A 17,415-nucleotide genomic window follows, 5' to 3' on the forward strand; every position below is an offset into this window, starting at 1 on the left:
TTGACCTCTAAGTTCCAGCGTGGCCTGAGTTCTGCCCCCCCCCCAAAGATGTAGCAATCACTGATTGGTTCACACATGCACAGTAGCTTTAAGTGGTCTGTTTGGCATGTAACCACCACAATGCTGTCAGTTCATTGTTGTTAGCCTTTGCAAAATAGTATGTTAAATGAATGTGGTAATAACAAATCCCACCAGTTTTGAAATTCAATCAGTGATATATTTTGAACACAAGAGGATATATATAATATTGCTGAGATTTGCCATTAATCATGTGAAACATATGTGCCTACCTCAATGAGTGAAAGAAAAGTGAGGCAATGGTGTTGCGAGTTTAAGGAAGGCCGTTCAAATGTTCACAATGAAAAAAAATGGTAGGCCTAGTGTCGGACTGACTATCTCACTGAACATGTGAATGCAAGAGTGAGAGAAAGTCATTGCTTTACAGTTGGCAATCTTTCTCTAGAATTTCCAAAAGTTTCAATGTAAATATTGTTGATGACTGAAACTCTAGGTTGTAAACTATGTGGTTGATGGGTGCTGAAAATGTTGGCAAGTGCTCACATATATCACAGAATGATAATTGCATGTGCTTTTCTCAACCGCTTTACCACGAAGAGACACATTTTTTTTCTCATATCATCACTGATGACAAAATGTAAATGCTCTGGCGAAACAACAATAAATGCAGTGGCGCCATTCTGCCACTAAACTGAAAAAATTAAAACAAGGCCAGTCTCGAAGGAAAATCATAGCAACTCTATTCTGGGACCAAAAGGATGTGCTGTTGATTGATTTCATGGAACCTGGAACATCCATCACATCACAAGTCTATTGTGAAACGCTTTCTAATCTGCATCATCACATTCAAAACCAATAATGGGGAATGCTGAGACCAGAAATTCTTCTTCTTCATGATAAGGGACATATGCACACAGCCGCATGTACAACAGTAACAATTCAAAAATTCAGATGAGAGATTTTTTATCATCCACCTTACAGTCCTGACCTTGCAAAAAACTACCTCCGACAACTGTCTTGCGTCTCAAACTCTTTGAGGAAAGTTAAGAGTTGAAAATTTTTGTGCAAAAGTCTAAAATCCCAGGTGGTGGAATAATTTTATGCAGTGGGTTTGATGAAGTTTGTTTCACAATATCAAAAGTGTTTGGAATAAAATAGTGATTAAGTAGAAAAATAAAGTAAATATGTATGTATTTGAAACCACTGATAAATTTTTCATTTTTTCTACTGTTCTCGGTTTGTTACCAATCAGTTCTTACTTGAACCTTGCCTCATATATCCTAAAGGTAGCTAGGTATAAAATGAAATTTCTTGTCCAGGTATCTGATAGTATCTTCCTACAGTCACTAATCCCATACTATATTAGAGAAAGTTAGATCTATGTTGAGTAATCTAGTAAGAGAGACAGGAAATCTAGATTTAGAAGTTGATTCAAGTAACACAGAATTAATGAAAATAAATGATGGTAGCAAGAAATGAGAGAATAGAGGGAGTAAAGAACTGTGTATTTTGGGCAATTAATTATTAAAGAAGATGGGATGTTAAGAAAATCAGCTGAAAGATAGGCAAAGCTGTGAAACATATAGCAGATACAAAAACTCTTTAAATCAGAACTGAATGTTTGTGTAATGCTTACCTAAGCATACTTAAGAAAAACAGTGATAGGTGAATTAAAAGAATAAGGGGAATGGAGAGAAGAACGTTGAGAAAAGAATAAGAACGAGTACAAGTTTGAAGATACAGGAGATGTAATTCTGGAAAGAAAGTGGATACGAGTGGAACACAATGTACATTCCAAAGATAACAAATGCCTAGAGAAGATATCCATAGAAGAGAAAGACCAGATAGCAGTGATAATGAAATGAGAAAGTACTATAGAGGAGTAACATGGCAGAGAGTTAGTGAAGATAGAAAGGAAAGGAGAAGGCCCTACATGTAAATTAACAAGGTTCTGTATTTATTTACAAGGGCCTAAATGGGGATAATTTGGAACCTAATGATAATTTATGGTCCTAAATTTTATGTTTTATAAATTTTAGTTTTTACAGGGCCTACAGTTATTGCCTCCTATAAGTCCCTCCAATACCAAATTAATAAATGTGGTTGTCTTAATAATGTTCCACTAACCCACTTTCATGTCTAGAATATCCTGGTATAAAACTTTTTTCTTCACTTTAAGACCTCATCATTTAAAATTTGATCGATCCACCTAATTTTCAACACATTCCTTCAACATGCATTTGAAACATGACTATTCTTCTTCTTTCTATTTTTCCAACTTTTCAATATTATAAAACCCTACGATCTACACAAACACATTCAAGAATTTCTTTCTTTTTAATGATTAGATTACTAGCAGACGTCTTGCTCTCTTTGCTTTTGTCAGGCTCCTTTTGATAATCTACATTACTTCCTCCAACCTCTGTAATTTTACAACCTAAATGAGAAAATTTATCACACATCATTCTTTGTTTTCCTCTTATCTTTCTTTAAACTTCTAGCAATTTCTATCTATCCTAGCATTAAATTCATGCCATTCAGAATTTATTGTAACTAATTTTTGATAGCTGTCAAAAAAACAATGTCGTCTAAACATTTTTTTTTCTGTCATGCAATATAGATAAAATGGATATAAATTTATTGGTGCAATATAAATAAATTTGGTATAATTTTATATATATATTTGATGGTATCTAAAGAAGTCAGATATAAGCAGTCGTATTTTATTTATATTGCATCACATAGAAAAATCTTTAATCCTTAATGTTAAAATTTCTGCAGTCAATAAAAGTGAAGCTTATGTGTGTACTAAAAGTTCATTAGAAAAAATATCCATACAATAATGATGTTAAAAGGTAATTATTTAGGTAGATGTTAAATAGTGTAAAAATTAGTAGTAATTTTAAATCTTAAATAATAATGTTACAAGAAGTTTTGGGCATATGAAAAATGTTAAAACAAATTAAAGTAAAAAAAAAAATTAAAGGAAATATTTTATTCAAATAAGAAATTAATAAATAATTAAATAACTGAACATACACATACTTTTAAACAAAGTAGTTATGTTGGGAGAGGAATTATAACACATATCTTATTGCTAAAATAAAATATTATAATGATAAAATCTATATAAATAATACAGATCGCTGTAGGGTACTACTGTATAATAATAATAATAATAATGTAATATTTAAAATATTGGTTAAGAATCTAATTTTTAAAGTGTAATTCAAATAAACAAAAAACCTAACAAAACAACAATTCTTTACTTTTTGTAAACATTAGTTTATCGATGGTATTTATTAGGAAGGACAGTACAAACCAGATACAATTAAAACATTTGCTCAGAATTCAGTTAATAGTGAACTGCATAAAATCAGTCAAATGTTTGGTGATGACCAAAACACAATTAATTAATTGTTTTCTTTTTGTATACATTAGTTCATCAATGGTATGTATTAGGAAGGATAAGTCAGATACAATTGAAACATTAGCTCAGGATTTAACTAATAGAGAACTGCATCAAATCAGTCAAGTGACTGATGAACCAAAAAGAGAAATCGTTTTACAGTTGACACAAAAAATGAATTGTAGTTTAATTAACACAACTTTTTTATTTACATTCTTTTTACCATCAGTCTAATTAACCAACATTCAAATAAGCAGAATTATAGAGGCAATTATTCAGGGAAATTATGCAACAGGACACCACTAAAAATATAATTGTAAAGGAGCAGAAATGAAAAAAATAAATATGATCATTATTAATGAAGGTGGCAAATTATTCACAGACCGTGATAAAAATGGGTAAAAAAAATCAGCAGGAAGCTTTATCTCATACACTGGAGGATCAGCAAATCTAATTATTGCATCATCAGGTCTTGTAACATCAATAAAGGAAACGGCGCTTGTTATTTTTAATGTTCTGAAAAGTACTTCAGTGTGAATACTGTTATCACTAAAACTAAAATTCATAAATACACCAATAATTTTAGCTTGTGGTCTGTTTATAGGTCCAGAATACGTATAAAGTATTTTGATGTTCATATCTGTATATACATTTTTACATTTATCAGTCCTTGAATGACGTGTGTGGTCAGTACTTGTTTCTGCCAGCACTGGAACCCAGTTGCTAATATCTGTTGTGTTTGGGTCACCGTAAGCAGACACATAAATATTCGTTTGTTGCATGTCTGTAACATTTACAGCATTCTCTCCCAACAAAATTTCACGAGTCTGAAAAAAATATAAAAAGTCAAATAATTAAAAATCACAGAAACTAAAAATGATAATAATATTCATATTTGAGACTAGTAAAAAAAATTTAATTAATTTCCTATTATGCTTATAAAGAGATAACTAATAGGTTAGATATACTAGATATTACTAATAATCACTAAATACTTTCCGATTTAAGAATAACCTACAAACTTACAACATTGTTGTTGAACTTTCCTACCATTTGCATAGAGCTTAAAATTGAACCGTTACTAGGTAAATTTAAAGTTGAACAGTATTATTATTATTAGCATTTTACCTTCTTATTTATGTATTTATCACATACTTTTATTTCAAAAAGTTAAATACTTTTAAAGCTGTTCTGCAATGAATTTTAATTGTTAAAAAAAATTATAAATTCAACCTTGCATTTAGATTCTCTACCTAAAGGTTCATAAAATTTAGTTAAAAACACCCTAAGTTGCAATATTTTTTATTATTTAAACAAAAAAAAAAGAATATAAATATATATATTTAAATATAACACTTGTGCCTTTTATTTATTTTTTTCAAGTAGGCCTCTAGGGACCACACACACAGTCAAACAGAATTACTCTTTTTTTTCTTCCAGTATTCTCTCATTCTGCTTTGTGAGAACAAAGTTTTCTTCTTCAGTCATTTTATGCCTGGTCTTTTGGCTTTCGCTGAGAGTCTACAGTTTTTTATAAGTTTCCTAAATTGATCTCGATCTTGTACTGTGTTTTTGTTTATGTTTAATTTTTTATTGTCTTATCAACTTCTGAGAATCACGCAAGTTTAGTTTTCACTGCATTAAATTTATCAATGATTTTTTTTGTAAATCTTTGTGGATCCATTCTGTACAAGTGGCCATAAAACTGTAACCTTTTTCTTACTATCTTGTAGATTTTATCTATGTTTCTCTAAATTTCATTTTCGCTTTTGAGTTTGTGGATTCCATTTTTAAAGTTTGAACCATAAATGTTTCTTACAACTTTTTTCCACTGTGAAAATTTCTTTATCTGAAAATGTTTACAGGCAATCGGCTGCATATAGGGCTTAATGTTTTAGTTTAGTGTTATATGATAGAGATTTCTGTTAACTTAAAGGGGAGATTCATTTTTTGACTCTTTCATTGTTTTTTTTTTTTTCTTAAGTCTTAAGAATGCAGCATACTAACTGCACTGATAGAGCGTGAAAAGAAAATCGTTGTTGTAAACAGGAAACCTGATAAACCCTTACTAGAACAATTAATTTAGTAGGTTCCATATTGTAGCAACTAGAATTAATTAATTTAATTATACAAGGAAGAATAAGACTAAAGAGGAGAAAAAGGCCGAAATATGTAAACCATATGTTTTTTAGATAATTTTATCATATAGATATAGTCAGTTATTAATTTATTTAAATTAAATTTTTTATGGTCCATTTTTTCTTTTTCCTTTATACATTAAATAACTATATATAATATTTTTTCAGCTTCTGCAAAACACAGAATTAGAAAAAACTCTTACCTTTACTTTTTTATGTTCATCAAAACATTATCGGGCCTAAGCCTATCTTCAGTGATATTTTTTTTTATAAATTATTGATTTGTTTATATTTACACTTTAATTTTAGCTTTTTACATTTTATCTTGTAGAAATTTTCCTAATAAAATTTAAAAACATTTTAAAAATTTACAATTATTTGTTCAGTCGAGAGAATGAAAAAGTATTGCAATAACTATTAATTTATCAATATCTTATCATTGAATGTCAACTTAAATAATTGTAATAAATGTACCCAATCTGTTTACAGATTTATAAGGCTGAATTTATGTTTAAAATTTCTGATTTTTATTACTATTTTCATGTTCAATATTTATTTTTTAGATTATTTATAAAATGGTCAGCTACATTTGAGAAAACTATTTTTCTATTTTTAAATGATCTAAAATGTTCATTAAATCTATTTTTAAAGGACGTATTTGTTTTTCCAATATATATCTTTTCGCAATTGTTGCATTTTATTTTATAAATACTGGAAGAATCATATTTATTTTTTATCTTTTTATTATAATATTTTAAATGTTTTATTATATTATTATCAGGTTTATATTTTTTATCATTATATGAGTCAATTAAGTTGTCTATAATTTTATTTGTATAATAGTATTTTATATAAATATGTTCACTATTTTTATTTTTATTTATGAGTATTGAAGTTTGTGTTAATCAAAAATTCTGAATTATAATTTTTATATATATTATCAATCAATGACGTATGGTATCCATCTTTTAAAGCTATATTTTTTATACTATTTATTTCATTTATACTATTATAACTATTATACTATTTTTTTTATACTATTATTTTTTATACTATTATATATTTATACTATTTATTTTATTTTATTGCTCTATTTATCATGTAAAAATATTAATTTTTTGGGACCAAGGATGATTAGAATTCTTATTTATAATGATTTCATTTATTTCAATATTTACGTTTAATAAAATGAATTTAATTTATTTAAAATTACTTCATGTTTTTTATACATAACTGGTTCATATATAATCAAATTATTATCCATATATCGGACCCATAATAAAATTTTATATATGTGGTTTATGCCATAGATTATTCTACTTACAGAATAGATTATTTCTAGCACTACAGTAGATAGGGAAATCCCATGGAAAAAAGTTTTCCCTTTCTGCTGTCAGAAATTTATCTATAGGAATTTGAAAGTAGAATAGTCTATGGCATAAATTACGTACATAAAATTTTATTATGAGTCAGATGCATGGATGATATTTTGGTTATACATGAACCAGTTATAATTAACGAACATGAAGTAATTTTAAATAAATTAAATTCATTTTTTTAAAAAAAAAACAATAGTAAAATAAATTACACAATTAATTTACAGTTAAGAAACAGCTAATTCTCAAACAGGTTATATTTCAATTACTGTACTCTAACTTTAGTTATTAATTGTTATGTAACCTTACTAAATTGATATAAAGTTAGTGGACCAATTATTAAGATGAGAGCAGAACAAAAATACAAATAACTGTTGGAAGTGCAAAGACCAAATTCCTTTGCATTCAGAAGCAGTAATCATAGTAATAATTAAAAACAATAGAAAAACATTTTATAATCAATCTTTCACTAACCTTGTTTTCAGCAGATTCACAACTCGATGAAACCTGTAAAAAGCATTCAGATTTCATGTTTTGAAGAAAGAATACATTAAGACGTTTATTTTCATCACAATGACCCCCAGAATGCAATCCTGCTATAGGTATTGTCAGCCAAAGTTTCTGTTCATCACTCAGTAAAATATGTTGATCTAAATCAACATCATTGCCAATCACTTTTTTACCAGATATTATTGGCCTACCAGGAACATAACCAGGTCTCCCGCTTCTAATGAACGGTGCAGGCTGTCTACTACCATTATATGCAGATCGATAAAATTTCACTTCAGAATGCTGTCTATAAAATTTCTGGTTATGAAAGAATGTTACATTTGTTAACTGAAAGTTAATGTTAACTTGCATAATCCCTTGAGTTCCATTGTGAGTAAATACATACTGAACTCTATTGACAACATTCATACAAATATTTACATCAGTAGTGAATAAAGGTCTTAAAATAACATTTTCGTAACAAACTTGAAAGTCATCATCCAGACAAACTGATGAAATTAATGTCAAACATGATTCATCCAGACAATCCTAATAAAAAAGAAACAGACATTCAACCACATTAGTAAATGCAAAAATTTTTTATTGGTTGTAAAAATTACTGGCAATTAACACCAGAATTTAAAATCTTGAATCACAATGCTCGACCTTTATAAATCACAAGATAGTCGACAACATCATTGCATTGTTCCCTAACATATTTCACTTGTCAGCCCCTAGTTTTAATTTGCAACACAATGCCACATAACACATACAATCCTAATGTAACTTTTTATGATGAATTCAAAAATGCAATCAAAATTCTCCATTACCCACAGTTGAGATAACATTTTTGAAGTATTGCTTTTGCAGAAATGTATGTATTTTTTAAGGGATAACTTATGTATATGGAATAATGCTTTAAATGATATATGCATTATCATTGGTTCACTTCTTCTACAGAATGACACTGTTCATTGATTCTTTGAAAACTAATTTAAAGGCTATCCTTTTGCACAATGACAACAAATGCCAACATGAAAGAAAGATATGACAATATAAAAATCCTTTTAGAAAAATACATTTCAACAAGTAGTATATATGTTGTGATTTAAAAGTTACTGTCTTATTGATATGTTTACAACTCAAGTTACACTATATTTTATTGCTTTTTTTTTTGTGTGAATGGGACAGCAGGGACAAGACAAATCATTATGCCAGGAAGGAATGGCAAAAGTATGAAGCAGTTATGCCTGGACAGAAAGATTTTGCGCATCCCCCACTAGTTACTTTAGAAGTAATTCTTCTACCTCAACTCCATATAAAATTAGGGCTTTTTTAAAACTATGTTATATTGATGGATAAAAACGGTGCTGGATTTCATTGTTTGTAAGAAACATTTTCTCGTGTTAGTTACATTAAAATCAAGAAACAATTTTTGTTGGTACCCAAATAAGAACTCTGATTAATGACATTTTGAAGAACTGTTAAGCCATGTTGAAAAGTTAGCATGGAGGTCATTTAAAACTGTTGTGAAAAACATTTTATGCGAAATCATAAATTCCCTCAACTACAGAGACATTGCGGGAGAATTGTTACAATCATACAAACATATGGGGTGTAATCTGTCTCTAAAAATTTATTTCTTGGATTCACATCTGGATTTCTTTCTGGATAATCTCGGCATAATCAGTGACAAGCACAGGAAACACTTCCACCAGCAAATACTGGTTATGGAAAACAGGTACCAGCATCAATGAAATACAAGAATCACATTTTAGGTAAGATGAATAGTGGCCTGCACGCATGCAAAGTTTTACATTTCTCTTAAATGTTTACCTAGGAATCACAGAAAAATGGTGGGTAATGGAGAAAATCTATTTACATATTTGAATTCAGCATGATAAATTCTATTTGTTCACATATTTTGTTCCTTCTGTCAAAAAAACGTGTAATTTGGTCCCTTAGTGTTACCTGTCATACTCCTAATGAAATGATTGCTTGATCCCAAAAGTCATCAAGATCTCCATAAATCACATTATCTGTGGGTATTTAGAAAATGTAAATTTTCAGAATAATCCTCATATGTATAATGAAGCTAATATTAAAAATCAGATTACAGACATTAGTGAACAAACATTTTGAAAAGTGGCTATAAATATCATAAAGCAGGTAAAAACCTGCATAGGTTAGAGGAAATAGCTTTGAACATCTATTAAGAAAGTAATATATGGGATCTGAATATTTTTATAACTTTCACATCTTACAGCGTGAAAAAAATATTTAAGGGATATTATTAAATTTAGGTTTGCATCCTATTTAAAACATCTGTACTAATGAAATGTATGCAGATTAATATAGGTAGAACATCGGTCTCTTATTAAGTTTTCATTCATAATATTTCAAAATTAATTTCTTTTAGTGAAATCTTTCTCAAACTTTGTTGATATGAAAAATTCCTTATGCCACTAAAAAGAAATTGTTTTAGAACATACCTTCCTGTAACTGAAGAAACTGTATAACTTAATAAATGCACAACATTGCACTATAATAGAATATTAAAATTAATAAAAAAGTTTTTTTTGAGAAATTACATATTACATCGAAGAATTGTATACACGTAGCTGTAAAAAAACAGCTAGAACATTAAAAAAAGTATACATTCAGAAGAACCTTTTTTTTTGAAGTGATATCAAACAATTTTATAATTAATTAACTATTCCCCTTCAAAGTCAATTACAGTAGAACATTTACCAGTGCGTGATCCAGTGCGTAATTACTTCAACTTAAAGCATCATCCCAATAAAAAAATATTAATAATTAAAAGAAACTGTTTTTCTTCATAAACAGAAATCAAGCTCTGCTGAAACATTAACTTATAACCTCATCTATATTATTTTATTGTTTGTAATTTATAAATACTAAATTCGTAGTTACAGCATTTCATATATTAAATTAGATCTCACAAAATAACTGAAATTGTGAAAGGTTTTACAATGTTGAACTATGAGCATACTAAAATCTTGATAACTTTATCAAATAATTTGCTGTTGTCTAAACTATTAAATAGTTATTGGTGTGAATATACTGTTAATATTTATTTGAAGAATTATGTCTTGCATTTGGTTTAAATTTAGGGCATCCTAGTTGGTCACTCTTCTGATTTGTTAAAAATTGGGAAATTGTGGTTGGCTGAAATTTATCTTGTTGTAATAAACACAATTAGTGCTGCGATTGGGATAAATATGTTGTTTTACAATAAGTCAAATAGAGCCATTGTTTTTGGTCAAGTATGTATAAAATAAACATGGTATTTTGATTAGTATAAATTGGTGTTTTATGATTAGTCTGAACAATTCAGCATTAGATTCTTTGGAAGATTTACGTTTTAGTTTCTCAAAACGTTAAGAGGAATCAAAACTTTAAGTGTTGTGACTGTTTAATATTTATCAATTTCATTTTGACAGTATTAGAATCACTGATCATGGTTGGGTCATATTTCGTATTGTTTATGAACAAATGTTATTACATTTCATGAACAAAATTTAATATTATTTAAATCAATTATGCACATTTTGAAAGAACTGCTTGTTGATAAATTAATTTTTTTATTTATTCATAGATATCTGTAGCAGACTGCAAATATCAATCAATAGAATGCTAGTATTGCAATGCACATTGCACACTCATACACAACAAACACATCATACAAGTGTGAACATACACATAACCTGACCAGATAGATATAAACACAGATCAAAAGTCATACAACCTAGATTTTGAAGATGTATCTCTTTGCAGGGGGAATATATAAGAAAAATGAATTTTTCTTCACTTTTCATGTGTTCCTTTAGTTAATCAGCCATACTTGTTTCTAAAATTGTTAGGAATATAGAAATGTAAAATGGGTTTTCTATACAGACAAGAACAAGTTTTTACTTTGGAACATTATCTGCAAATGAATTCTTATACAGATAAAATAATTTCTTTCAATATATTTCTTGAAATTTATGAGCTGAATAAATAAAATTTAAAGTGTTTCTCAATCACTTGAGCAAATGATTAGGAAGTAGTGTACATTCAGTTCATCAAGCTGTTGATTGTATTTAAAGCAAATTGCTGAAGTCACTTTTTTCAGGTTTGAACTCCTCGTATCACATTAAGAGCTGCACAATTATGCTAAAATATTATAAAATTATGCTTAGCATTATGATCTTACAAAATTAGTATTTTTAAAGAATTTAATAAAATAAATCTAAATGACTTTACTACTATGGTTTCAAACAGTTATTGCAACCAGTTTCAACTGTTAATAAAAATGTAAAATGTACAAATATATTTTTGTATAATTTTAATTTCAATAAGGATGCATGGTTCCAACTGTGTTACTAAATTAAAGAATAGTGAAGCTTAATTTAGAGCAGTCAATCAACATGTATATTATGTTTTAACAAATACCTCTTTATGCAGACAAAAATTGGTTATACATACTATTTCACAGAAGAATTATATATTTAATTTATCATTTTTAACAAGATATAATTTAATTTACTACCCTTTTAGGGTATAAAATATTGCTACCTACAAGAAACTATTGCAGCACATACAGCAGCTGAAACCTAATATTTCTGAAAAAATTCATTTTGAAAAGCAGTAGTCTCCTCCTCAAGTATCCATATTTTAATCATCAGATATTTTTCTATGGCAAGTTTGTACTGTATATATTAATTAATATATATAAATATATATTACCTTCTCATACCACTGAAGATTAATCATGAAGAATGAAACTGTAAAAATTGTAGGAGCTACATTACAAAAGATATCTACAAATCTAATTAAAGAGTGTAAAAGCTTATCTAGCAGCAGATGGTGGAAATTTTCATCAATTACACAAGCTTGTAAAATTTGGGTTGTGGAATATTTTTTAATTTTTGATAATTCATCCCTGTATGGTGCTGAATCCAAAAATAACTTTCATTTTTCCCATCACATCAGAATTTCTCACAAACCGTAAATTTTAAAATTTGTAAAAAGTTGAATATATAATATATAACATATTTGCAAAAATGTGATACAATCAAATAGATAGAATTTTTTTTAATGATAAATTTGTATAACGTATTAACTTTTTTGGGTTATACTATGCATTCTTATAGCTTAAAAATTGAGTGGACTGAAGAGGATGGAAAGGGGGGGATATTGAAGATGATGGGACAGTGGGAGAGCTTGGCCAACAGGTTTTTTACAAGACTTAACCAGATGTAACATGTTTATTGGCAGCTATACTTACCACTCATGCACAGTGCAACTACTATCAGTGCTGTTTCAACCATCAGCATGCATAAATTTAGTTTTTTCCATCCTTCATGATCAAACCTTTTTTGTCAGTGGAAAATATATTTTCAGGCCATAACACAAACTTTCTGTTTTCAAAAAGGCTGCAAAAATTCTGCAGATTCTTTTTATTACATCTGTAGTGAGTTAATGGTGGAAAGGCAAAAAAGAAATATAACAAGTTTTAACAAAAACTGTACCTCACGTATTGAGTGAAAATAGGAGATCAAGACAAAACTTGAGCACTCCACCACATTTGCTACACATGTGTTGAAGGTCTTAGATACTGGTCAAAGGGTGAACAAGAAGCATTCAGATTTAGATTTCAATAGTGTCAAGAGCCACAAAATCACACCAATAATTATTTACTTTTGTTAGGCTGGTGTTCATAGTTTCAGTTTGAAGAATAAAAAAAGGATCGTCCTTCCAAATATGTCACTTTACGCCCAGTTCCTCATGGTCCAGATGTACCAATGCCAATTCCACCAGAAAATTCACCTGAAATAGATTGCTCCACACGTGATTGAAATGAAGATAACTTCGAGAAGTATGAACTCGCAGATAGCTGTGCATCAGAGCTTTATTCACAGTCGAACTAAAAGACTTGGTTCAAGACCTAAGAAAATTCAGAATTGCTTGGTTCGAGGCTTAAAAAGAAGAACTTGCTAGCTGCTGATACCTCATTTTCCTGGTTCAGGTACAGAGAAAAGGGATTTTCTTCATATTTTTTGGAAGGAGAATTAGTCTTCTGCACTGATATACATGGACTTTTAACTTGGTTTAAATTCCATATAAAAGTACTGTTCGAAAAGTGTTCATAAATTTGTCCAAAAGAAGCCTCAAAGTTATCCTTCTTCACAATGGGAATATGTATCCAATACATACCCGTTGGACATTCTGTCCATTTAAAAGAACGTTACAATAATCTGGAATTCATTCTTGATAAAATTAAATATGACAATTGTAAGTGGGTTATGTGCAGCAATCTCAAAATAATATCGATGCTCCTAGGATATCCTAACCCCATAGGCGAAGACACCCACCTTGTAAGGTTGCCACAACCACCCTCGTTCTTAGCCCTGTTGGGCTTTTAACGGGATATGCTCCTAGGACAACAAGGAGGATACATCCCAATCCCTTAGGGGAAGACACCCGCCTGGTGATGTTCTTGTTGCCATACCACCCCCGCCACTCTTAATCCTGTTGGGCAGCACGGAGGATACACAAAGTTTCCTTGTTTTTTGTGTGAATGGAATAGCAGAAACAGAGAAAATCGCTGGATAAGGAAAGATTAGCCAAAAAAGCTTCATTAGAATCTGGAACCAAAAATGTGCTCCATAAAGCTTTCGTAGATCTGAATAAAGTTCTCCTTCCATCTCTGCATATCAAGTTAGGCTTGATGAAGCAATTTGTCAAAACCTTACCAAAAGAAGGTAAATATTTTAAATATATCTGTGACAAATTTCCAGTATTATCAACCACCAAACTAAAAGAGGATGTTGTCTTTACTGACATTAGAGAAACAAATGGAAGCTGCAGAAAAAGAAACCTGGAAGCTAAATGTTTTAAATATATCTGTGACAAATTTCCAGTATTATCAACCACCAAACTAAAAGAGGATGTTGTCTTTACTGACATTAGAGAAACAAATGGAAGCTGCAGAAAAAGAAACCTGGAAGCTTTTAAAGATATAGTAATTAAGTTTCTGGGCAATAAGAAGGATCCGAATTTCAAATCAATTGTTGAGAACATGCTGCAGAAGTACAAAAATTTAGGCTGTTCCATGAGCTTGAAGGTTCATTTCCTAAATTCACACATGGACTATTTTTCTGAAAATCAGGTCCCGTTAGCGAACAGATGGTTGAGAGATTTCATCAGGACAGAAAAGAAATGGAAAGGAGGTAGAAACTTCAACACATGGAATAAAATTTTAAGTATTTTACATACTTTGTGAAGAAGGAGAGTAGTTTTCAAAGGTATGACATTCCTCATAAAAATTAATTTAATTAATAAAAATAAATTAATTTTAAAATACAGTATAATAGAAATTAGGCTTATTTTGTGGCAATTTTCCTTAGAAATTAAGGGGTCAATGACTCCTCTGTCATTCTCTTCAGATCACTCTACCATTTAGCTATACAAATGCATAGTTTAAGTAAAAAAAAAAGTGATTATATTAATTTACTATAAAAAAAGTTTTATATCTATTTTATTGTTCACAATTTTTCAACTTTTTACAAATTTTGAAATTTGCAAAAAATTCTGATGTGAGGGAAAAAATGCAGGTTATTTTCAGATTCATCACTAAAAAATACATAAGAATCAATTATCAAAAACTAAAAAAAAAAACACAACCATTGTAGACTTGTTATAAATACTACTCTGTTGTAAAAAAACTTCTTTAATTATTTATTGATTTATTTAATATATTTTAGATTGTAAATAAAATCTGTAACATTAAATTAATGTTTTATTTATTTATTTAGTGGTGTGTATGTGTGTGTGCACATGTGCATATATATATATATATATATATATATACAGAATGTAAATCAACTTGATTCACCCAAGTACAAAATTAAGAAATAATGTTACCTTATTTTGTTGTTTTTCTACAAGAACTATCGCAGGATCCCACATCATTAGTTGTGTATAAAAACTTTTGTATAATTACATATTAAACATAAAAATATTAAAAGATTGAAATTAAAAAAATTAAAAGATTAAAAAGTTAAAGAATAAAAGATTAAAATACGAAGACATATGCAAGGTATATGGAGTCAATTGGGTAACATTGACCAGCAAATACAATACTGATACTATTTAAGTAAATGAAAATTCTATATAATATCTATGAAAGTGTTGCTATCTATTGCAGCTTTTATAAGCAGATCTACCTCAAAATCCGTCTGTAGGTTGATCAAGTTAAATCTTTGCTTATATTTATATATATAATATTTTTCTAAAATATATTAATTTTTATATATATTGCCTTTTCTAATTTCTAAATTGGTATTAACATCAGAGATAGAATGTTTATTGTTATAAGACGATCTGCAACATTAGAAAAGCCCAATTTTTTGTTTTTATAATGCCTAAAATGTTCATAAAATCTGGCTTTAAATTATCTATCGGTTTTAGCTACAAAGATATCCTCACAATCATTACATTTTATCTAATAAACATCACATAAATTGTATAAATAAATATTATTATTGTTTTTTAAATATTTTATTATGTGGTTGTTAATTTTGTATGCAGGTTTAAATTTATCCTTGTCATAAACTTTGGTTATATTTTCAACAATACTACTGGTATATGAATATTTTAAGTAAATGTTATCAACCTTTTGTGTATTATGTATTGGTTTTAAAGTTATTGTACTATTAGGGTTCGATACTTTTTTTTTATATATGTTATCAATTAACAACACCATTTATAATTGCAATTTGTTTTATAGTTTTTTTTTCTGTGTATAACTTTTCTTTATTATTTTGTGTGTAAAGGGTGGCCCTATTAATCATATTTGTATATATTCTTTGAGACCAGGGATGATTTGATTTTCTATGAATTTTTATTTTATTGGCTGTAGGTTTTCCGTACACCAAAGCTATAATTTGATTACTTTTGTTAATTTCAATACTGACATCTAGAAAATTTATTGTTTTATTTATATTTATTTAAGAGATACCCATCTGATTCCATATGCCTTGTGCATATGTTTTGTATTTTAATCTTTTATTTTTTAACTTTTAAATTTTTAATTTTAATCTTATAATATTTTTATGTTTAATATGTAATTATACAAAAAGTTTTTATATTGATGATGCGGACCCCATGAAAGTACTTTTGTTGAGTAATAACAAAATAGTGTAAGATATTTCTTGATTCTGTACCTGGGTGGATCAAGTTGATTTACATTATACAATTATTAGTACAGAGGTGATATTGGTCTTGAAAGGATTGATTTTAGAAAAAATATATAAATATATTTATTTTTTTTTTTCGAAAGTCAGTACCCATATTCCTCTGTACTAATATACAAATTATAAACCAAAATGATCCACCCAAGTACAGAAATATACATTAAATAAGATGACACTTACCTTATTTCATAATTTAGAAAAATGTTTTCATGGAAACCCACATCTTCAGTTGAATTTAGTGTATTAAATGTGGAATGTAATTTGATACAAAAAGTTTAAAGTACGATTTTAATAATAAGTACAACTGAAGATGTGGGTTTCCACAAAAACATTTTTGAAAAATATGAAATAAGTAAGTGTTATCTTATTTAATGTATATTTCTGTACTTGGGTGGATGAATTTGGTTTATAATATATATGTATATTATTTTTTTTAAATCAATCCTTTCGAGAATGATATTCCTCTGGACTATACAAATTATATTAATCTAATGAACCCAAGTACAGAATAATAACTTATGTAATAATTATTATTCTGTTTTTGAGTTGATCGGATTAATATAAATATATATATATATATATATATATATATATATATATATTATCAACAGGATGTAAAATTTCCTTTAGATTCTAATGCTACTATAACTATGGTCAATTAAACTAACCATTTTAATTTTATAAACTTTATTACATTAAAATAACAAAATAAAATATTAAAAAAA

General features: G+C 28.4%; 1 protein-coding gene across 2 annotated transcripts in view; it reads right to left on the minus strand.

The window, feature by feature from the left end:
- Positions 1 to 3,069: 3,069 nt before the first annotated feature.
- LOC142319127 (tectonic-1-like) overlaps positions 3,070 to 17,415 on the minus strand; it is a 28,834-nt gene continuing 14,488 nt past the window's right edge. Inside the window, exons 5-6 of one of the 2 annotated variants that reach the window (XM_075356067.1) lie at positions 7,416 to 7,448; positions 3,070 to 4,254 (exon numbers count right to left, since the gene is read on the minus strand). In XM_075356067.1, the coding sequence (XP_075212182.1) occupies positions 3,730 to 4,254; positions 7,416 to 7,448 (558 nt within the window). In that variant the 3' untranslated portion in view covers positions 3,070 to 3,729. Of the gene's footprint in view, positions 4,255 to 7,415; positions 7,980 to 17,415 lie in introns of both variants that reach the window. The other variant, XM_075356066.1, reaches the window with a different exon arrangement.

Source organism: Lycorma delicatula, chromosome 2, assembly GCF_047948215.1.
Source record: "Lycorma delicatula isolate Av1 chromosome 2, ASM4794821v1, whole genome shotgun sequence".
Lineage (NCBI taxonomy): Eukaryota > Metazoa > Arthropoda > Insecta > Hemiptera > Fulgoridae > Lycorma > Lycorma delicatula.